Source organism: Salvia hispanica, chromosome 1, assembly GCF_029641045.1.
Source record: "Salvia hispanica isolate PSC_SH4W2 chromosome 1, Shi_PSC_v1, whole genome shotgun sequence".
Taxonomy (NCBI): Eukaryota; Viridiplantae; Streptophyta; class Magnoliopsida; order Lamiales; family Lamiaceae; genus Salvia; species Salvia hispanica.
This window is the reverse complement of record NC_142692.1, coordinates 50096722-50119754: the sequence shown is the minus strand read 5'-3', so window position 1 is coordinate 50119754 and position 23033 is coordinate 50096722. Positions and strand designations below refer to the sequence as shown.

Here is a 23033-nt window from a genome sequence, read left to right as displayed (position 1 = left end):
GTCTTAGTTTTGAATTAAGATGCTATTAAGCAATAAGAGGACTCATAAATCATATTAATAACTTATTAAGCAGTAACTCTTAATCTAGTTCCAAAAAGAACAAAAAGAGTTCAAGTACTACTAGCATTTTTGGAACCAACCATATCTAACTATTTTTATAAAATGAATGGAATACAATAATACTATCAAGTAACCATTCACCATATTACAAACAAGTCTTAAATTATTCATCCCTCATAATTTTGGAACCAACCATATCTAACTACTTCTATAAAACGAATTGGAATATAGTAATATCAAGCAACCATTCACCTTATTACAAACAAGTCTAAAATTATTCATCCCTCTTTTATTTATTTTGCATAGTTAAATATATATTCATGCAATCCATCCATCTAGATCCCCTAAAAGGAGAACAATTGTGTCATTAAACGGACAGCTGACTTATATTAGTATTATTATCAATCGCTGGTCAATAGGTTTTTAATTCTCCTCACTCTAATTCAATTAAGGCATGTACTGCACTATATATTTATAACTAATGTAACTCCAATTTTTTTGGGAAATAAAATTGAAAGAAAATGTAGTCGCATAGAGAGGGGTAGTTTCGTCTTTCCGTTGCGCCAAAATTCGATCTGAGCTGGACACGCTTTTAGAGTATGGCTGCTAAATCACTCAAATTCCATTTATACCCTTTTCATGGCAAGAAAACCCTGACACCCCCATTTCTGATCTCCTCTCCAAACTAGAAGTGTAACAGAAACACAGCGCGAGAGGAAAATCAAAACCTAAAAATCTACAAAATCAAAATAAACAGAGAGAAAATTCTCTCTCACTCTTCCTCGATCTACGCCCAATCATCCCATAAACCTAGATCTGTTTCACGCGATTAGCCGATTGATTTATGTGAATTTCCCCTCCTCCGATACGTAGCTGCATCTTGTTTCACAGATCATCATAGATTTTTGCAATGGCGGGCTATATAAAGGGGATCAACAGATCGGCCTCGACGGCGTTCTCGCCCGACGGTGCGTACATCGCCGCCGGGACGATGGCGGGGGCGGTGGATCTGCAATTCAGCTCCACTGCCAATCTCGATATATTCGAGCTTGATTTCGTTTCCGACGATCGTCAGTTGGTCCTGGCGGGCACTATTCCGAGCTCTGAGCGATTCAATCGGATTTCTTGGGGGAAAGCCTCCGCCCAATCGGAGGAGTATCCACTCGGTCTAATTGCTGGTGGCCTGGTCGACGGCAACATTGGGCTTTGGAATCCTAAGCCCCTGATCTGGTGAATTTTATTTACTTAGATATGTTTCTCATCTAGAATTGCTCCCATTTATCGGACGATTGGATTATTTTCGTCTTGGCTATTGGTTATGGCTGCATTTTTTTTATGCTCGTGTGATCGGTGCTATATTTGATGCATTGTAACTTGCATGTGATTACTGTGACGAGTCTTTTGATTGCTTGATTTCATGAATTAGGAAATTTAAATATGAACGTTTTTGAACAATGGGTGCTGGAAATTATTAATATAAAGCAGTAAGTTGCGGTTTGATTTCAAAATGGAGTGGTTATGTTTTCAAATTCACTATGACCTCAGGTTGCTTGACAAAAAAAGTATAATCAAATTGACCAATTTCAGACTGTTCGCATCACAATGCTGTTGTGATGTGGACATGTGGTTCCTCTTGGGTAAGATTGGTTTGCAGTTCACCTGATTTGTATGGTTTAGGATATTGAACTTTTTTATTTTTTTGGTTGTAAATTAGTAGCCAATTGACTGAATCCAAAAGACACTAAGAAGAATCAACATAGTAGCCAATTGACTGAATCCATGTGATACTAGAACTGCAATCAACATGAGTTGTATGTGCCTATGTGGTGTAAACACACTAAGAAGAATCAACAAATATTGATGTTTATATGAAGACTTGATCGCTTTGTATGGTTTCCGAATTTCGTCTCGGTTGTGCTATTCTCTAGTTTTGCTTATCCTCATGTTTCCTCAATTAAGTTATTGGATTTTTACTTCCAATTGTATTTTTTTCTACATATCATTTATGTTATTACTTTTCTGACACCAGTAAAGAAGGTTCCGATCCAAGTGAGAATACGTTAGTTACAAATCTCACAAGACACAAAGGGCCTGTGAGATTCTACTCCTTGTTCTATATCACTAATGCATTTTATGGATCCCATGTTAATTATACGACTCACAAATATCTTGGTGGTTTTGATTTTTGGTTCAGGTTCGTGGGTTGGAGTTTAATTCTTTTACTCCAAACATTATTGCTTCTGGTGCCGATGAAGGCGATATTTGTATTTGGGATATAAACAAACCAGCAGAGCATAATCTTTCTCCACCACTGAAGGTATGCAGTGATTAATAAGTCTAGCACCAACTCAAGGCCTTTAAACTAATTATGTAAAAACAGGAAACTCTTGAAACATATTGCAATGTTTTACATGTATGATGTATCATGTGTTGTTTGGTTTTCCATTTTCTTTGTTGGGGAGTTCTGTAGTTCATATGTTAGACGTTAAATGTTTGATGGATCTGTGTTCAAAAAATCATGAAATCCTTGTCTATGTACTGCAGAATTCATTCAAGGGAGAGATGACTAATTGTTTACAAACTGTATGCAGTATATCACTTTTTATAAATTAATAGTAGATTATCATGTTATAAAACCCTACAGTTTTATCCTGGAGTCACCTGACACCACAATCCTTGGGGCAGGTAACAAAGATTTTTATGGATTTAGTAATACGTGTTGAGCAACATTTTATTGATCTGTGAAAATTCACTATGAGCTGATTCACTGATATTGTGGCTTTTGGACTAGCATTTACCTTGTGGCCACAAACTGAAACTATTTCTTTTGAGGAAAAAAACCACCTCTATAAAACAGAAAGCTAGGCTTCATATGCTTCTGTAGAGCAAAAACATCTGCTTCTCAGCTTCATTGGTAGCTGTCTCATTGATGAGTAAAAATGAATTTCTGACTGACATTAATTAGAATTCGTCGAAGAAAGTTCGATGTCTAAGACAAATGACAAAGGAAAAGAAAAGGAAAGAAGTAGATTAATGACATACTATAAAAGATGCAGTGGGAATTTGTTTGGTAGAATATCTTCTGTTATTGAGATAGCCTACTCTGCATGTTGAGTCTTGTATAAGAATCTGGCATCTGCTAAACATGTAAAACTGTGGTTAAACCCTTAACCTTACTTCTTGCTAAGACCAAAGTATGGTCTTGTAAACTAGTGCCCTCAGGGTTCAAGACAAAGGATATCTTCTTCAAGATAAATAGAAAGCGAATGATGTATTTCTCATGTGTAGATTACTTTGTGGAATGCTTCTTATGGGCATTTTAAACATGTGTAGACCAAAAATTGTTTTCACTGACCCCACATAGATTATCGAGTTTTCCATTTCTATTTTCCCTTTCAGATCGGTTTTGCTTCTGATCTCTAGTAATTAATAGGTTTTGGCCTATCGGTTTTAAACTATGCTGCCTCTCTTGTCAGTTATTTCCACATCCAGATTGGGATGAGAACTCAACCTTTTGAAATGTTAACAGGGTAACGGATCTGCATCACAAGGTGAAATTTCATTTTTGTCCTGGAACAGCAAGGTTCATCATATCCTGGCATCCACTTCATATAACGGGACAACTGGTGAGAATGCTGCCATTATAATGGATTTTTTTCCTCTTGAATATACATTGCGTTAGAATGACAAGGATTAATTGTAATTTCAGTGGTGTGGGATCTGAAGAAGCAAAAGCCAGTTATAAGGTATGTCATCTGTATTTGAGTTAATGTGAAATTACATTGTTGTGTTGAGCCACTGAATAATGTCCCTTATGTTCCTTTTTCTGATGATCTTTTATATGCATGCCCTTGCAGTTTCTCGGATCCAGTTAGAAGGAGGTGCTCTGTTTTGCAGTGGAATCCCGATGTTGCAACTCAGCTTATTGTTGCTTCTGATGATGATGTGTCACCTTCTCTCAGCGTAAGCAATACATATGTCCTTAGCGTTAGTGCATTGGCACAATATTATTTCTCAAAGGCTACTTAAATTTGTGTCTGTTGGTGATTGCGGCTTTCATTTTCAGATGTGGGATATGCGGAATATAATGACTCCAGTGAAAGAGTTTGTAGGACACACCAAAGGTGAATTATCTGTGTTTTACTTCTGACATTTGCATAACCTTTTTTCCTAACTTGTTTCTTGAGTTTCCAATAGGCTTCCACTTGGTCTTATCCTCTTTGTGATATCTCAATCCTTTGGTAGATTATAACTTGGTTTTTCGTCTGAAATCAAGCTTCTGAAGGTATATGACTTCCAAATGGACTAATAAAGATGATGAGACCGAGTGGAAGCCAATTGTGGTCACCCAAGAGAATAATAAACTATTCTGGTGATCAACCAAACAAGTCAATAGTTCTTCTCATAGCTTTCATGGAATTATTATTTTAACAATTTTCTTTTGCATAAAGAACCAATTTAAGTGCCTAGCGATATTGTTAATGGTGTGTGTGTGTATATATATATATATATTATATAATAGTATGAAAAATAAAATGCAAAAATTTAGAAAATAAAATAAAGATATAATATCTCAAATCTTAGAACAATTGTATAATATGTCTAATAATTAAAGTCGTAGCTCATCAAATAAAATGTTAAGCCTAGTAATTCAAGTCTCCAGTAGACAATATTGCAATTACTATAATATAAAACAAAGAAAAACACATAAATGCTCAACAAATAATAATCAGATATATACTGAACTGAAGCATTAAATTAATATGTTATATAGTACCTCTTGTTTTATTCTCTTCCTTGTCTGCATCTATTAGTATGATATTTCTATTTTGTTCCTTGGGTTCCAAGTAACCTTTATGATAATGCCCAGTGGGTAGACCCTTTGACACTTGTTAGGATTTCATACTAATGTAATCATTGTGAACAGGTGTGATCTCTATGTCCTGGTGCCCTATTGACAGCTCTTATCTGCTTACATGTGCCAAAGATAATCGCACTATTTGCTGGGACACAGTATCTGGGGAGGTAAGTTTTGATTGTTTATATTTACTGAAATAAAGCCATCTTTGTTTTTCATGTAGAGTCCTCTCTTGGGTTGGTTCTGGTTTTCATTAAGTAAGCTCTGTAACACATGACAGTCTCAACATATTTTTTGTATAGATTGTGGCCGAATTACCTGCTGGAACCAACTGGAACTTTGACGTTCACTGGTATTCGAAAATTCCTGGAGTCATATCAGCATCTTCATTTGATGGGAAAGTTGGCCTGTATAATATTGAGGTTAGTTTGTCTGGAGCTCTTTCAGTGGTTTACTGGTTTCTGGTGTTTTGTGTATGCATTGGTGACATGATTGGCTGGGTTGTCATTGATTTTGCCATTCTGAAGTGAAGATGCATATGTATATATAAATCACTCACGGTCACATTAAAACATGCCTAATTGAGTTCATAAGAAATGGTTGCAAAAAATTATGAAAACTAATTGTTCTTTTTTTGTTATTTATATTTCTTCTCATTTCCTTCTGATAACATTTCTCACAGTTTTTTGGTTTGTTTTTTCACCTAGTAAATCATTCTTTGTCAACTGCAGGGTGCTGGTCGATATGGTCTTGGAGAGTCCGACTTTAATGCAGGTAACTTACATTCTTTATATGACAAACAGTTGTGTAATTCATCATTTCATCTCGACATGGAAAGCATGGAATGATAAGTGAAGAATCTTTAAATGCGTTTGTAACTTGTAAGGTTCATTACATCTTATCTTTTCAAATTTATCCTTTGATTGGTCATTGGAGGTATAGCTGGATGTCCTATTACTGAGATTGGCTTCTCTCAAACTTTAAAATCAGTAGTGTTTTATATTGTAGCACCTTTAGAGTTTGTTCCTTCCATCACCTTGGTTTTTTTCCGTTTTTAACTTACATGAAACTACATCATCAATTTATCTGTGTGGTTAAATTAAATACCACCATTACATATATGTTAACTCTTTTTTATCAGTCATGTCTGATCAAGCAGCATTTTATGAAAAATGTATTATGCTTTTATTGCAATAGTTTGCAGTAGAGGATCAGAGTAGGGACTAGAGTTTAAAAATGAACAGTTCTGGATATCATTTCTCTCTTTCTTGATGATAGAGGGAGGCAACTAAATGGTATAAGCTTGAAAGTGTTTAGGCTTTTACCTTGCACTCTGTTGTCATGCATTGGGTTAGTCTTATGTGCCATGTCTTGTGTTCTTGTATTATATATAGCACCTCTGAGGGCCCCAAAGTGGTACAAGAGAAAAGCTGGAGTTTCATTTGGCTTTGGTGGGAAGCTCATTTCATTTAATTCTGCTGAACAACCTGCTGGATCTTCAGAGGTATGCTTACAGCATTTTAGAGTTCTGCTGGCACATATTACACTCTCTGACAGTCTTTTCTACATCCAGGTCTTTGTGCACAATTTAGTCACTGAACATGGTTTGATTAGTCGATCTTCTGAGTTTGAAAAGGAAATACAAAACGGGGATAAATCAGCTCTAAAACTCTTATGTGAAAGGAAATCTCAAGAATCTGAGTACGTCTTCTTCATTCTAGACTTGGTAGAATCAGCATGCATAGGAACTCTTAGGCCTATATTTACTTATTATTTCCTGCTCAGATCTGAAGACGAACGAGAAACATGGGGCTTCATGAAGGTTATGTTCAATGAGGATGGAACTGCACGGTCAAAGCTGCTTTCCCATCTTGGTTTCAGTCAGCCTATTGAAGAAAGCAAGTCTGAGCAGAATGATCTTGCAGAGCAGGTTGAAGATCTTAGTCTTGATGAGAGTAAAACTATTAAAACAGGTGTTTCTGGGTACAGAGAATCTGCCTTGTTTGCAACTGACAATGGGGAAGATTTCTTTAACAATTTACCTAGCCCCAAGGCAGATACACCTGTGGCTAATTCCAAGGGCGAAGTTGTAGGAGACGCTGTAAAAGAATCTCATCAAGAAATTGACGGACTGGAGGAGAGTTCTGACCCTTCATTTGATGATGCTGTCCAACGTGCTTTAATTGTTGGTGATTACAAGGGGGCAGTTGCACAGTGCATTTCTGCCAACCGTTTGGCAGATGCCTTGGTCATATCTCATGTTGGTGGTACTTCATTGTGGGAGAGCACACGTGACCAGTACCTCAAGACAAGTCGCTCTCCCTACCTGAAGGTGGGGAGTCATTGTTTACATTGCTGGCTTTCTATTATCTCTTAGAATGACTAAACTTTAGTTACTTCAGGTTGTTTCTGCAATGGTAAACAATGACTTAATGAGCATAGCAAACACCAGACCTCTGAAATCGTGGAAGGAAACCCTTGCTCTCTTTTGTACTGTAAGTCTATCATTTCCTCTTTAGACAAAGTTGGAGTTTGTAAAATTTCAAATTGTTGTTACGTCCGACCTATTTATGTAAACATATTTTAGATTGTAAACTTTTGAAATTTAAACCCAGATAGCTTGTCTGCCTTCATACTCTGATTCTCTCAGGGATCAGTGCTTAATGTATATCTTGATAAAGAATTAACATTGTCTAGAGGAGCTATTTGCAGATTTCATGTTATAAAACATAATGAGTATGTTCTTTTACAGAGGTGTAGATGACGACATCTGTGTATTGAAAAGTAGACAATGTTTCTTTTGCTCTATAGTACTCCCTCCCGTTTTTCCATTTTAGTCCGTCCGCGAATAAGAGTCTCGGTTCACTTTTTCCATAAATGGTAATAGGGTCCCACCTTCCACTAACTCATTCCACTCACATTTCATTTAAAACTAATATATATAAGTGGAACCCTTATTCCACTAACTTTTTTCCACCCACTTTTCTTAACATTTCTTAAAACCCGTGCCGCCCATGAATGGGACTCCTAATGGCGGACAGAGGGAGTATTATATTTGCATCTATTTTATGTTATAAGGTAACATAGCAATGTTCATGACCTGTAACTAAAATCCTAACTCTTAGTATAGGCCTTTGCTTGTCTATGGAAGATCAGTTGCCATTAAGGTGTTTATCAAAGCTATGTGTTATAAATGAGGGGTGGTTTTTGTAGGTTACATCCTTAGATGCATTCCTAATGATTTATATTTGCATCTTAAACTACTACATATATATAAAACAAGACTTTAACAAATACTATGAGTTATGATTAAGGGGCCACATGTTATATAGTAAGTACTAGTATACTATAGTATGAGATTTCATTCATTTAATGCTCTGTATTAACATTCAACATATCAACTCCTTATATGTTTTATTACCAGTGATGGTAATTCTAATGGTTTGGAGTTTGCACGAATTAATCTTCTATGGATATTAAGTGTCGTGCGCACATGTATTCTGTGTGGAACATATTTATGGGTTAACTCCACAAGTAAATCTTTTTTTGTTTGCGTGCTAGACTGCTAGGCTAAAAAAATTCTGACATGTCTCGTTTCTGGTCTCTTGCTGTTATCCAGTTTGCACCGACAGATGAGTGGACGCTATTATGTGACACTCTTGCTGCTAAACTCATGTCTGCTGGTGATACAACTGCCGCAACTCTATGTTATATCTGTGCTGGAAACATAGACAAAACTGTCGAAATTTGGTCGAAGAATCTGTCAGCAGAACATGATGGAAAGTCCTATGTAGACCGTCTCCAGGTAAGCACACATCCACTTAGTGTTATTTAAAACAGTCTAAGCTCAGTGGGAGATGAATTCACATGGTTTAGTTTTACCCTTGAAGGATTTAATGGAGAAGACTATCGTCTTTGCTTTGGCTTCTGGGCAAAAGCGATTTAGTGACTCACTGTGTAAGCTAGTTGAGAAATATTCTGAAATATTAGCAAGTCAAGGGCTTTTAACTACGGCGATGGAGTACTTAAATCTTCTGGGGACTGAAGAATTGTCTACTGAAATCACTATCTTGCGTGATCGTATTGCTCGTTCAACTGAGCCAGGTCTGTGGTTATGCTATTTCATCTCTATATGCTCTCCTTATAGTCTGTCTCCAGAAAGGGCTACAATTGTCTGCCACTAAACTGAATGCATACCTTTCTCAATTTGCTGAACTTATTGTCAGATTTCGAGTTGCTTCTGCAAATAGTAACTGTTTACCAATGGCTCATTTAATATAATTCATTCCCCATCATTCTTCTTTTTGTGCAATAAATTTTATATTAAAAACATTACAACCTTCTATGGGTATATTTCAGAGAAAGAGATTGTGAATACAGCAACTTATGATAATAGTCACTCTCAAGTGGGAGCTGTATATGATAATAGTTACAGTGGTGTTGGCACTTCTCAACATTATTATCAGGTATATATTTCACCCTTCTTTGATTAAAATGTTAGTATTGTAGTCTTAGATATATTTTCTCTTCCTCAGGATACTCGAGCATCCCATATCCCACCAACCAATGCGAGCAGTCAGTATGATAATTATCAGCAGGCAACACCTGCTGTTTCATATAGAAGTGCTTATAATGCTCCTCCTACTTATCAGCCAGTTGCACAGTCTAATACTCCTACGCCTCCTATGTTTGTCCCTTCTCCTGTAACTACAGCTCCAGTGGTGAGTCCAGTATGGTTTGGTTTCTATATTAATGCTACATCTATATGTTTGGGTGGTTGTGGTGAAGTTAAATTCTGATTAGAGAACATCTGTTATCTATATCATTGCAGGGAAACTTTCTTCCTCCACCTGTTAATGCTCCGCCTCCTGCGAAATTTATTCCCTCAACCCCTCCATTATTGAGAAACGCAGAGCAATATCAGCAGCCATCAACTTTGGGTTCTCAGTTATATCCAGTATGCTAGCCTCCTTAATTCTTACCCCCTTCTTTTAAATTCAACTGCCATTTCTGAGTGCATGAATTGCATATTATGTAGGGGGCTGCTAACTCTGGTTATCAAGCTGGCCCTCAGGGTATGCCTGCATATGGTGGTAACACATCTCAAGTGGTACCAACTACTAGGCAAGTTATGTCCCAGGTTGTGGCTCCTACCCCACCTTCTACAGGATTCATGCCAATTGGCAATTCAGGGGCTCAAAGACCTGGCATGAATCCAGTGCAACCTTCTAGTCCTTCTCCACCAGTTGCTATGCAACCACCAGTTACTCCTGCTGCTCCCCCTCCTACAGTGCAGACTGTTGATACGTCAAATGTTCCTGGTGAGCTTCTTTTCCCACTCCCACTTTAATTAAATCTATTGAAGAGTTATAGAAGCAACTTATCAAATGCCTGCAGATCCTTTCATCAACTCTCAACTCTATTTTCTCAAAAAAAATTTCCCTTCAATTTTTTTTAATCACACTTTTCTTTATTCACTCTTTTACAAACATTGTTCACCAATTACTTGAATAGTGTGTTAAAAAGACGGAAACCAAACTACAATAGATTAAGGGCTTACTATAGTAAGGTTATAAGTAAAGCTAAAAGGCTATATTAAACCAATCATTGCCTTCAACTGTGGAATATCCCTCTTCTGTGGATTAGGAAAATCTTTCCATATGTTCTTTGTAAAAAAACGTAGTTGGGTCAAGGTAAAAGAAGTGAAAATGCAGATTGAGAATCAATATGAGCCACGAGAGAGTGATTGAGCGTTGAGCAGAGAATCAATATCCCACTTGAGCAGTGAGCTATTGTTTTGGAATTTATTTTCCCTGTTTACAATTATTGAGTTTTATGATTGAGGTTGAAACTCTTAAGTAAACACTTGGAAGTGTGCCATAACTTTTATTGCAAAACCTGTACTAATTGTTAATGTTGTATGAAGAACCTTATTCCATTTGGTTTTACTCCCTGACACAACATTTGAAATCTCCTACAGCACAACAGAAGCCTGTCATTGCAACGCTAACTAGACTCTTTAACGAGACAAGTGAAGCATTGGGCGGATCGCGGGCGAATCCAGCTAAGAAGAGAGAAATAGAGGACAACTCAAAGAAGTTAGGCGCCTTGTTTGCAAAACTTAATAGTGGAGACATATCTAGAAATGCTGCAGAAAAGCTCGTACAGCTTTGTCATGCACTGGACAATGGTGATTTTTCCACTGCCCTTCAGATCCAGGTACAGGAGAAATCTCCAACAGCTATATCTTTTTTCGGTTTTTGATTTATTCTTCTCCCTTTTCAATTGATGGCTTTGCATGTGAATGATGTGATATAGGTTATCCTCACAACAAGTGATTGGGATGAATGCAACTTCTGGTTAGCAACACTGAAAAGAATGATCAAGACCAGACAGAACTTAAGATAAATTATTCGAGCGTGAGTACTTGTGATGTAGCATCAAATTGTAGTCGTTGGTTCACGTTCAAGTGAGAGGTCTGTACACAAGAATTTATATACAGGTTCTTGTTTTTACTCTTTCGGGACAGGTTCAATTTGATTGGATTCTTTGATAACAACTCCAACGTTAGATGGTTTTACAGAGCCAAGAGTATTTCTTTTCTGTTTTGGGAAATTATTATCCAGATAATATATTTAGCGTTGAGATGTAGATTACTCTTTTAATTAATTCAAGCACAGCGCACTGTTGTAATTTTGTTCAAGGTTTGGCTATGGAAACTACTTATACTAGTATCTTTTTATGACAATCTTTGCGTTCTACTTTACTTGGTTTTTGGATTATTAAAAAAACAGTATCAATTTTTTACATTGCATATCCACCACTTCAACTCTGGTAAGATTCCCTGGGCTTTGGCTCTTATATGAACATGTCCAACTAGTATCGCTTCACGAGCATAAAACAGAAAATATACTAGAGTACTTACTATATACTGCAAATGTTTCAAATATTTTTTAAAGGATAGATAATGTAATGAAAATTGATTCTTAATCATTAAATTCCTAGTTTAATTATAAATAATAAGACGTGTGCTTTATACTAGTATATAGTTTAATTATTTGAAATTTAAAAGTAACTAAAATACTATACTAAACTATAAAATTATTTAAACATCAAAGTCTTTGACCCCCGACGAAAATTTATACCCTTTTACATCTGTGTATTATCCTTACTGTTTGGCCGTGATAAAACACACTAACTTTGTATGTACAAATAAGTATGAGGGAAAGTTGTAGGATATGGGTGGTGTTCACCCCGTTGTGCTTTGGTTTCCTAGATAAAATAGTAAAATCTAGGATTAATTTGTGAGATTATTTAATAAGAGGGGGTTAGCTATGACTAATTATCACATGATCACTATCCACTACAAAAAAAAAGTTGTTTTGCAAGCACCAAAATGCTTGCAAATAAGCATATATGCTTGCAAATAGTCATTTTGCAAGCACTTTGCAAGCAAGAAAGGTGCTTCCCATTTCGTTCGTAGCAAAATTTGCGAGCACATTTGCAAGCACATGCTTAAAAATTTGCAAGCACATTAACTAGTGCTCGCAAAGTTGCTTGCAAAATCTAACAGTCAAATTAGTACATTGCAAGCATTTTTTGCTCGCAAAACTTCCTAAAGGTTGTCGCCATATTCAACTTTAGCGAGCATTCACTGTGCTCGCAAAAAATAATTGCATTTTCTGACTTCAATTTGCAAGTACCACTGATCTATTAAATTTTTGTAATTTTTTTAAAAATTAATATTAGGATTTATTTTTTCAAATCATAATATGAAATAATTCAATTGAATGACGAAAATTCAAATTTTACATAGATACAAAACAAAATATTATTTCACACTTCAATTCAATCCATTTTCCAGATTAAACAAGATTAGTTCAAACAAATACTAACTGTATTTTGCATCCCATCATAAACATGAAATCTCCCACAATTTAGTTCAAATCTATTTAGCCACTCTTCCTTGGACTTGCTGAATAAGGACATTTACGAGTTCCCGCAATTCTGCGATCTCTTGATGCAAAGGCTGTAGTCGTTGCTCGAGAAATCTCATGAGATCTCATGAACTGAAAGAAGTAAAACTCAAGCAAGTCAGGCATCAACTGAATCATCAGGCAGAATCCTATTAATTCTATCTACAAAGAAGTAAAATTTCTATAGATCAACTGAATATCTAAAAGTAGAGATTTTGAGGGTCTAAATTTTCTTTCCACACGACAATCTCAAGTAAAACACAATCAGCAAATTACCTCAATTTCTTTGGCTTGTTGTGAACATAACTCGTGTGAGTCCTTTAGCCTATGAGTCTTGAGAAATAGGTCCCAAAATGGAGGGAGCTTTCCCTGGTTCTCTTTAGCCTATAAAGAATTTCAATAAAAATTTAACAATAATTAAAAATGTAAACAATTGAAACTGGAAAATGCAATTCTTACCATTTTTTTGGCTGTTACATCAAATGCAACACAGGATGTCATCACCCCCTTCTTCCCTTTCTTCTTCCCCTTCTTCCATTTCTTCTTCCCCTTCTTCTTCCCCTTCGAATGCGTTAAAAAGTGTGAAGAGTTTCTCTAGCTCGGGAGGAATGTCCTCTAGTTCCTTAAGAGGTGTGCCACGGGATGAGGCTCCTCTAAGTCGTCCGGTAAATCCTCCTCTAGGCATTTAACTATAAGTTCAAGCATAAACATAAGTTATGCAGAGTTCCAGAGCTGAGCAAATGATGTTATATTTTTTCTTACATGGGATGGGGGTGATTGGAGCCTGATACAAGTAAAACACGTCCAGCAGCGACAGATCAGCTACAAGTCTACCACAAACCTATGTCCAACAACAAAAAGATATATTAATACTTATGAAACATTATGCAAATTCACCAATATCCAAATAGAAGCATAAAACATAACTTAATCTTCACAAAATGAAAGCTATCAGTAGAAGAATATATGTAATAAACCCAATCTGTTACAGGGATCTTCCTTTATACATTATGCAAATAAAAGATTAATACCACGAGTAGGGTCGGGAAGAGCTGAGGGGAGTGGCGATAGAGGCAGGGGAGGAGGGGGATCTGCAGCGACAAATCAACTACAATTCTACCACAAACCTATGTCCAACAACAAAAAGATATATTAATACATATGAAACATTATGCAAATTCACCAATATCCAAATAGAAACATAAAAACATAGCTTAATCATCAAAAAATGAAAGCTATCAATAGAGGATATAGTTTCATTGTGACTAAGGTGGATACAGTTTCAAATTTCAATACATCATCATCAAAAAGAATTCCATCTCCAAAGTCTTGTCATAGTTTCAAGCTCAATAAACAAGTGGACAGCATACACCATTTGACTATTGGAAAACCATAAGCACTCCATTGTTCCAAACTGACATAAAAGAACCTAATTCGACCAAAAGATGTTACAAATATTCTGACAGTCAAATTAATGGATAACAAAGTTCATGCCTAACAAGAAAAGGAGAGAAGTGATTATTAGTGCTCTCTCCCACAGTATTTGACATACTTTCAAATCATTATTATGATAAAAATAATTATAAGAGCAAATAATATAACCAGAGTTGAGTAATGTTAAGTCACCTAAAAGGAGAGAAGTTTGCATCAAATGCTCAGAGAAAGTTAGCAACTAACAACTAACAAAACACAAGAGTAATAGAATAATTAAATAGGAGGGAAACAAGAGAGAAACAATGAGCTAAATTGTACCAATATAAAGCTGTATTAAAAGAGATTAAAATGGGCTGAAATCATGGTAGCTATTACCTTATCAGCAGAGCCAGTAACCACTAATTCACCTTCCGCAGCAAATTTGACTCTTGTAACCTAGAGAAGAACCAAAGAATGTTTTTATCCATCTTCATGAAAGAGTCCAAACAAGGCAATGTTCAGTGCCAACCTTCTTTGAGTGGCCAGTGAGAGTAGATACTACTTGGCCTGATGATCTATCAAAAACTACAGCATTCGAGTCTGCCCCAGCAGTGGCAATGAGATCCTAAGAGAAACATCCAGAAGAAGTTGCAAAATAAGAAAACATTTAATGAAAAATATATACAATACCTATTAATATCAGAAGGGAAAATTGCAGAGTAATAATCAACAACATATGCTATAGATATTCACGACGATCGATAAATATTTGAACCAGATGCGTGAGACTAGAGCATCAAGCTTGAATACATGTGTGTGGAAGCAATTTTGGCAGGCAGCAATCATACATCACAATACTAAAATGAAAGCGAACAACAACGCAATACCAAAATTCATCAGTATCTGATTAACAATCACAAAACAAACTAGTATGCATATGATTGCAATAAAACGACGTTTAGCTGAATTAGTTTATGCGCGCCTGAAAATGAAGAGTAAGAACAGACTCATAACACAGTCTAAGTGTCGTTTCCCTATTCCGAGGGTGATTGCTTCAACACTTCCAATTATTGATTGGTAAAGCAATATTTCACAGAAAAAAAAAAACAGGTTTCAAGCAGCGATTGCGAAGCTATCTGTTGTAAAATGAAAGCTTAGATTTCTTCTGTAATCCTTTCATAAAAGAAGCTCCAACTTAATCAACTCAATTTCCAGAAATCTAAAAGGTAAGACTGAAAGGAGTTCTCAATCACAAAAATGTAGCTGACAGCAAATATAAAAAAATGGTAAAAGAGGTCGGGCGGCACAGAGGAAGAAGATCAGTACCTAGGTTTCCATGAGATGTTTCTGACTTTGGACGAATTGAAGTGGTCGAGCGACAGAGGAAGAATGCCGAGCGACAGAGGAAGAATGCGCAACGACGGCGGAGAGGAAGAGGGGTAGCAGCGCGGCGGAATCCCGGCAGCAACGGCTAATATGCGAACAACGCAGCGGAATCCCGACGGCAGACGTGCATGCATACGAAATCAAAAAATTAAACAGAATCACGCTTCAAAAAATTAAAATAGAATCACAAAAACTCACGGATCTGCTGATGAAATCACGGAACTCGCGCTTCAAAATCAAAAAATTAAACAGAATTCCCGATGAAAACACTTGTGGATCTACCGAATCGAAGACGAAACAAACTGGAATAGAAAAGCACCTTAGATTTTGGCAACTATGCGGGATTCATGGTGGAGATTTAGGGTTTTTTGTTTAGATAAAGAGAATGGAGAAAAAGAAGAGAAAGGAGAAATGGGAATGGGAAAGAATTAGAGATTGAGCAGGTACAATCAGGATTAGATCTAATATTTTGCGAGCACTATAAAGTGTGCTAGCAAATTTGCGAGCACATTTGCAAGCACTATAAAGTGTGCTAGCTAAACAGCGACCAAATTGCAAGCACGATTAGTTTACTCGCATTTTGTCGGTGATTGCGACCAAATATTAATTTTCTAGCACCGTGTGCTCGCAAATTAGCAAGCATAATTAGTTTGCTCGGAGAAGTTGTCGCAACTTATTTGCACCCATCTATTTTTGCAATTTGGTCGCTTTTTTGGTCGCAATTCTGCCAGATTTTGCAAGCACCATATGTGCTTGCAAACTGGCTTTTTTTTTGTAGTGATCCATTCAGGATTAAGTAATGAGATTCAATCTCATGAACCAAACACTAGTACAATTTAATCATGGGATATAATCTTGCAAACCGAAAACCCCCTGGGATGATGAAATTTAGGGACTTATTGGATTGTCGAAGAGCTGAAATTCAATCTACCAGTGATTTGGTGAGAGAATTGTGGTTGTGCGGGATTTGTAGGTGATTTGGGGTCTGAAATTCAATTGGTAGAACTATCATTAGTCATGCAACAAATTTCTCAAGTAACTACTCTGGACTATCAATGTTATTGATGGTTTGGTATTGTACTTACTGAAAAGGAACTCAAGATATGCTAAACTTGACGAAAATTTTCTACACTTTACAAAAATCACACGTGCTAGAAAGGGAGAACAACACAACGTTATGTTATAAGTAACGCGAAGAACATAGAGCAATGGCGGATCTAGGGGGGCAGGAGGGGGGCGACCCGCCGACATGGACCGGGACATAAATTTTTCAACATCGCCCCCTCCGAAAGCTTCCGACGTCGCCCCCTCCCCCTCCGAATTCTGATAAGTTTTCGTCACCTAAGCTGAGGCATGAGAAAGAAGAATGAGAAAAAGAATGAGAAAGAAGAGTGAGATCGGCTGACACAATTTGGGTCAAGTTGTTGAAGCCCAAATAATATGAATTTCAAGCCCAAAATTATTGAATAATTAACCCAACCAATCACAATTATAAATAAGAGTCACAAGATTCAAACCAAATAATTGATAAAGATGAAATTGAAGCTGATCCTGGTAAACGAAGTTCAATTGCAAGTTATGATGTGAATATTCGTGATCGAAATCGTAGATAGTATGTAGCTAAAGGTACTTGTCAACCAAAAGGATTCAATTTTCAAAATACACGTCAAGGAAAAGACAATAGATGTTTTAGAGATGTTTGGTACAAGGATCGTGATTGGCTTAAATATAGTGTCTCGAATGATGCCGCATATTGTTTTTATTGTTTTCTTTTCAAGCGTGATTCTGTGGCACCGGGGGGTGAAGCATTGAAAAGAGCGAAACTCTGGTCGGTAAACACACTGTGCGCGCAGAAAGAATTTAACAGGTTCCCTGGGTCCAGCAAATCCTCTAGATCACGCGGTCTAGGAACTCGTTGGTCGTTGGAAAATCCTGGTCGTCGGACACACAGAACACTCTTTCAAAAACCCTCAACCACTTTACTAAACCTAGCATAGAGAAGTAGGGATCGATCCCACAGAGATGGATGCGTAATAATCATGTTCAAGGATTTGGACTTGTTTTTGGGGTTGGCTGCTGCCACGCATTTTTCTTGGGTTGAGGAAAATAAACTTAACTTGGGAATTTAAAACTGCTACGCTAACAGCTAGACCTAGGCGAAACAACAAAAGCATGCACGAAAGTTACCCGAACAAACACTAGATCTAAGAAACTACTCTAATTACCTAGACCTGGGAAACAAATTGACCGTGGGGACCATGACTGAAAAAAACAGAGCACGGACGAAAAGCTGGCAAAACAACTAACTCTGGTACTAACAAACAGCGACATCATCTTCTTCAACCAAATTGCGTAAAAACTCAGAATAAAAACAACATGAACCAAATCAGAATAGAGCAGACCGAATCTAAACCATTTTAAAGAGTAACAATGAAGAACTAAACAGATCTACAGATGCTAGACGAAGTAAAACCGAAAGCAAGCGGAAAACTCAAATCCATGCACGACTCAACCTCCTCACTTCGGATCCGACCTCAGACGCTAAATCCACTCTGGATCCAAGCGTCCGACACAAACTCCAACCAAAAGAAACATTTCATAACTTCAGATTTAGACAACAACCTCCAATCAATCAACAAACCACAGATCTATCACCAAATTCCCAGATCGATTACCACCGCAGCAAAAACAGAGATCGACATATAACTTATCAAAATAAACTCTCAACAGCAGGATCTATGTAAATCAACTTGAAAAATCACAGATAAACGCAAACGAACAGAAGTGAATAGATAATCAGTAGCATCAACAACCGAATCGACTCCCAAAAGTGAAGTTCGACCGTGAAAGTGCAAAACAAACTGAAATTTAGAGAGATTGTATCTTCGCCCTCAAGCGGACGGTGTTGCGACTGAAACTTTCTGAAGAAATGAACCCTTTCGGAACCGAAACTACCCCAGATCTCCCATTCCCAAGTGTGTGTTATGTGTGTGAGCTAAGAGTGAGCGAAAAAGAGTGATGATTTGTGTGTTGCATGCTCTTCTATTTATAGGCGTTGGAGTGGGGCCCAGCGAGGTATAGATAGACTTTTTTGCCCTCAGCTATTGACTCCCTCTTTCACGCCTTCTTTTCCCTTAGATTCTGCTCATTTTTACTTCATTCCTTCGCTAGATTGTTTCCTTCAACACCTCCTTGGTCTAGCGATTCTGTCACACACCTGGCTTATAAACCGTGTTAGACCCAACAAAATGTAACGTTTTTCACCATATAACCGATGCATGAAATTAGCCTTATCAAACTGCTCACACTTAAACCATACTTGTCCTCAAGTATAAAGACAAGAGAAAGGAAAAAGAATAAGGCGAATTTCAAGCAAGGTTATCCCCTGACCGACTCTTTAGACTCTAGACAATCTCCTAGACCTAGACACAATTTAAAACTTAAAAATTTTAAGAAAAAAAACATACAAACACATAAACACATATGCATGAGCTAGCTTCAACTTTTAGGCAACCGTCCCCACAAGATTAAGGTCAATCCAATAGGTTGCACTCCTCCAAATAGGCCCTTTCCCTTCCTCTACCTAGCCAATCTGTCAGCTCGTCAAGATAGCCCTTTTTCTTACCTAATTGTTGGATTCACTCGATCACTCATTCCTCACCAGAGATGTTAGGATCGATTCTCTGTTAAGTTATTGCCACACCACTGAACCGTCGGGTTATGAGAGTTCCTCCTTTTCCTGGGTCAGGCTATTATTGTTCCTATCCTTTAGACAATTTCCATTCCTCCATTTCCTCCTCTCTTCTGGACTTCGTCCAGCTTATAACACCTTACCCTGGACTTCGTCTAGCTTATACCTTCATAACCCAATTTCCTATTTTTTTCTCCTTCACAACTCTTCTCCCTAAGCATTCAGTGGCGGCCCTTAAACATGTGTTAGCTCAAAGTTATTTAAGGCTTATAACTCGCTATTATAGTAGGGCTTCACAACTAAGTAAGCAAAAGGCATCCTCCATCGTTCTCACTTCACTCAGATTGACTTGGCTTATTAAAGGAAAAAAACTTCTAAGTTGAAATGCCTCCTACTTTCAATTACTTTCACTAAGGGAATCATGCCGTATTATATTCACTGGCTCATGCGACACAACAAAACTTAGACCTAAAGACTCTTAACATGCAGACAAATTCATGCATTGACTCCTCTCCCCCTCCCACTTCACTCAAGCTTGTCCCCAAGCCATCGTCGTGAAGGGGGGAAACAGAGAGATCAATGCAAAACAACAAAACAGTTTATAAAAACAAAAACTTCTCACACTTAGACCAAGCATTGGGCTAAGTGGGAGAAAAGCACAATAAAACAGAAAATACAAACTACTCACACTTAGACCACACAGTGGGCTAAGTGGGAGAAGACACAAACAATTACAAAACACACATAGGTAACATAAATAATAACAAAAAAAACTGAAAGCAAGAAAATTAAAAGTTACTTGGTCATGGGGTGGTGATTCACTTCTGGGGCTGGCTCCCTCGAGAGCCAGACTGGGGTAGGATTCCGGGTCGGGTCATCTTTACTTTCTTCTTTGCTGGCTGCTCCAGCTCTTCCTCTTCCTGTGCTGGCTGTTCGGGTACTGGCTTCCTCACTATAGACTTTGATTTAGATGGGGCTGGAACTTGTTTGGGAACGGGCGGGGAGATCAACTGCTTGAGCGATTGCTGCGGTCGCTTGACGGAGGGACTGCTCTGGATGGGCTGCTTGACTTCACTGCTGGACCCAGGAGTTACCTTCGACTGGGTCAAGGGGAGCGTCTGCTGCAGCCACTTCAACATTTTCATCGAAAGCTCCACCGCTTCCGTCATTCGCTCATTTTATTTGGCGCACTTCACCGCCAAATCTACAATGTTGCCCCTCAGGGTCTTCACTTCCTCTCGATTCCCGTTCAATTCCTTTCTGATCCCACCAAGTTCCTTTATCATTTCCTTCCTCATCAACTGCATCTCCTTCTTCACATCCTGGACTTCCTTTCGTAGCTCTTCAACCTCTTCACTTGGCATGGCTTCCTCAGGCTCTGCTTTGACCTTGTCTCCTAACGAGTAGAAGAGGGTCTTGGCGCCATGAGTCTGCAGCAACCCCTTATTGAAAAAATAATCAACACTGAACACCTCCGGGGGTTCGCACATGACTACCAAAGGAGAGGCCTTGGCAATTTTCATTTCTATGTTTCGTTGGAGGTAGGCGCCGAGGAGGTGGCAGGTATACATATGATGCGCAGGGTTGCTCGTCATTTGGTGGCATGCCTGAGCCAGCCAATAGCCTAAGTGCACCTTCACGCCTTTCGCCATGCACCATGTGAAGTAGAGGTCGGTAGTTGTAAGAGCTGAATTAGCGGTTCCCATCAAGTTGTAGCTTACAAACGTCTGAGCAAAGCGGAGAATTCGGTCTTCGATGTGAGAGGCTTTGGAGTAGCTGGACTTAAACGTTCCCGCCTTGGGGTGAGTGATCAGTTCCATGCCGTTTGCACCTTGAAACCTGGCGTGTTCTTCGGCACACCGATCATCCTGTCATTCCATGCCCCCTCTTCATCCTCGGCTTGGGTAAACAATCCCATTCGCAGAGACCATTCCCGGATGCTCATCTCATATTCATCATTAAAAAGCCTGAATGTTATTGAATCCGCGTCAAGATCAGTGGTGTTCTTCAATCGAAAGGTGGAGAAAAACTCCCTTGCTAGATCCACCGGCACCCTCTCCTGGCTGTGCTGTAGTAACCACTCAAATCCTATCGAATAGATACAAGCGCGGAATTCCTTGTCACATGCAATCATTTTGAGCTCCCTTGAGCTGTACTGCTTCCCAGATTTGACCATCTTCCGAGCGCTACATCTTTCCTTTTACACTGCGGTCCTCTTCTGGTCGTCGAACTGCCTCATCTCCTCTAGCAGCTCTTTAGTCAGCCAGACTTCCGGACGTCCTGGAATAGGCTCTTCTTCAGCTTCTTCAGATTCATAGTTGGGCTCAGGGATAGGCTCGTCTTGTTCCTCGACAGAGGGATCCTCGGTCATAGGGGAAAGGGTCTCCTCGACCTCCTTGACGGAGGGAGCTTTCCTAGACCGAGTAGATGAGGCCGCCTTCCCTTTTCTTGCCCTTTCCTTGGCCAGGCGGCGTTCCTCTGCCTCCGCAGCATCAGGAACTAGGTCATCGACTTCATCGAGGAGACTCCTCCTGGTGTGCCTCCTTTCTGCCCTTTCGTCTATCTTGGGTTCATCTTCCTCCTGGTCACCCACCAGGTCCACAATCAATTTCAGCCCTCCCTCGGGCTCCGGTACTCCAGTCGCAAGTAGATCTGCTTCTTCCAACAACTTTTCTGGGGTTTCCCCCTCATGTTCCACTATCGGGGTCGCCCCCTCAATATAAATGGGGTTCTCCCCCTAGACACCAGTTGGGGTCGCCCTCTCTTCCACGAATTCAGGGGTCGCACCCCTGAAATCAGTTGGGGTCTCATCCCCAGTTTCCATAGGGGTTTCCCCCTCAACAACATCCTTCACAATAGGGGTTTCGCCCTCAATCGTACTGTCCACAATAGGGGATTCCCCCTCACCAACTTCCTTACCTTCGAAATTAGGGTTCTCGTCGCCTTGCTTCTCTGTCTCCACCATTGTCCCGCCGTTCGTCGCTCCATCTTCTTTCTTCGCCTCCTGTGAAACGGTTTCTGTATGTGGAGATCCAGAATCTTGCGGCCTTTCTTCACGAAGATCCGCCGGTTGTGCATCCGACTCTGCCGGAATCGTCAGTGGCGGTACGACTGGTGCGGACGTCATTAGGCTAGCAGAGAACATGGCATATACTTCTTTTGCTTTCTCGACGCTCCCTAATTTCTGCGTCAATTCTGCTAACAGGACTGGGTCGTACACCGTTCTTTGTGAACTTCCGGTGAGTTGGGTTGAATCCATCACTGCAGATCTGAAATTGAAAAAAAAACTGGGTCGAATTTGGGTTAGGGTTTGTATTCTAGAGAGAGAATGAAAGTAGAGAGAAGGGAGAGTAAATTCAAATTTTCGTCGATTTGGGGATTATTGGAGAGAGAGAAGCGACGGTTGCTTTTCTGATGAAAGGATGGTGCAGTTGCAGGCATGATGTAAGCAACCGTACAACTTCCATAATTATCGGCAGATTTTGAAATTCAAATTATCTCCGTCCCTCCTTGACCTCTTCCTTCAAGCTTCCCTTGACTTCTTCCTTCAGATTCTCTTCTAGATGATTCCCTTGATCATGATCCTATTCTTAAAAAAATTGAAGGTTCCAGACTCCCAGGTCAAGGTTAGAGTGCAAAGTATCGGTTT

At 38.8% G+C, this 23033-nt stretch overlaps 2 protein-coding genes across 3 annotated transcripts; one reads left to right on the top strand and one right to left on the bottom strand.

The window, feature by feature from the left end:
- The first annotated feature begins 725 nt into the window (after positions 1-725).
- LOC125220450 (protein transport protein SEC31 homolog B-like) lies at positions 726-11666 on the top strand. 2 transcript variants are annotated; one of them, XM_089063763.1, is made up of 22 exons: positions 727-1290; positions 2090-2153; positions 2255-2377; positions 3590-3686; positions 3770-3806; positions 3918-4023; positions 4127-4184; positions 4988-5085; positions 5221-5340; positions 5650-5692; positions 6313-6422; positions 6492-6619; positions 6704-7250; positions 7321-7413; positions 8538-8723; positions 8809-9022; positions 9278-9384; positions 9454-9639; positions 9750-9875; positions 9957-10239; positions 10899-11137; positions 11237-11666. In XM_089063763.1, exons 1-22 carry the CDS (start codon positions 971-973, stop codon positions 11324-11326), a joined length of 3375 nt encoding a protein of 1124 aa, XP_088919889.1. In that variant the 5' UTR covers positions 727-970; the 3' UTR covers positions 11327-11666. The 2 variants fall into 2 exon arrangements, with proteins under 2 accessions (XP_088919884.1, XP_088919889.1); XM_089063758.1 differs by having other exon boundaries at positions 726-1290; positions 6313-6619.
- A 1126-nt stretch (positions 11667-12792) lies between these two features.
- On the bottom strand, positions 12793-14939 carry LOC148934071 (uncharacterized). Its single transcript, XM_089062172.1, has 8 exons — positions 14837-14939; positions 14704-14763; positions 13926-14021; positions 13657-13735; positions 13354-13583; positions 13171-13278; positions 13088-13094; positions 12793-12979 (listed from the first exon to the last, which is right to left on the bottom strand). Exons 5-8 carry the CDS (start codon positions 13393-13395, stop codon positions 12867-12869), a joined length of 270 nt encoding a protein of 89 aa, XP_088918298.1. The 5' UTR covers positions 13396-13583; positions 13657-13735; positions 13926-14021; positions 14704-14763; positions 14837-14939; the 3' UTR covers positions 12793-12866.
- Positions 14940-23033: the final 8094 nt, after the last annotated feature.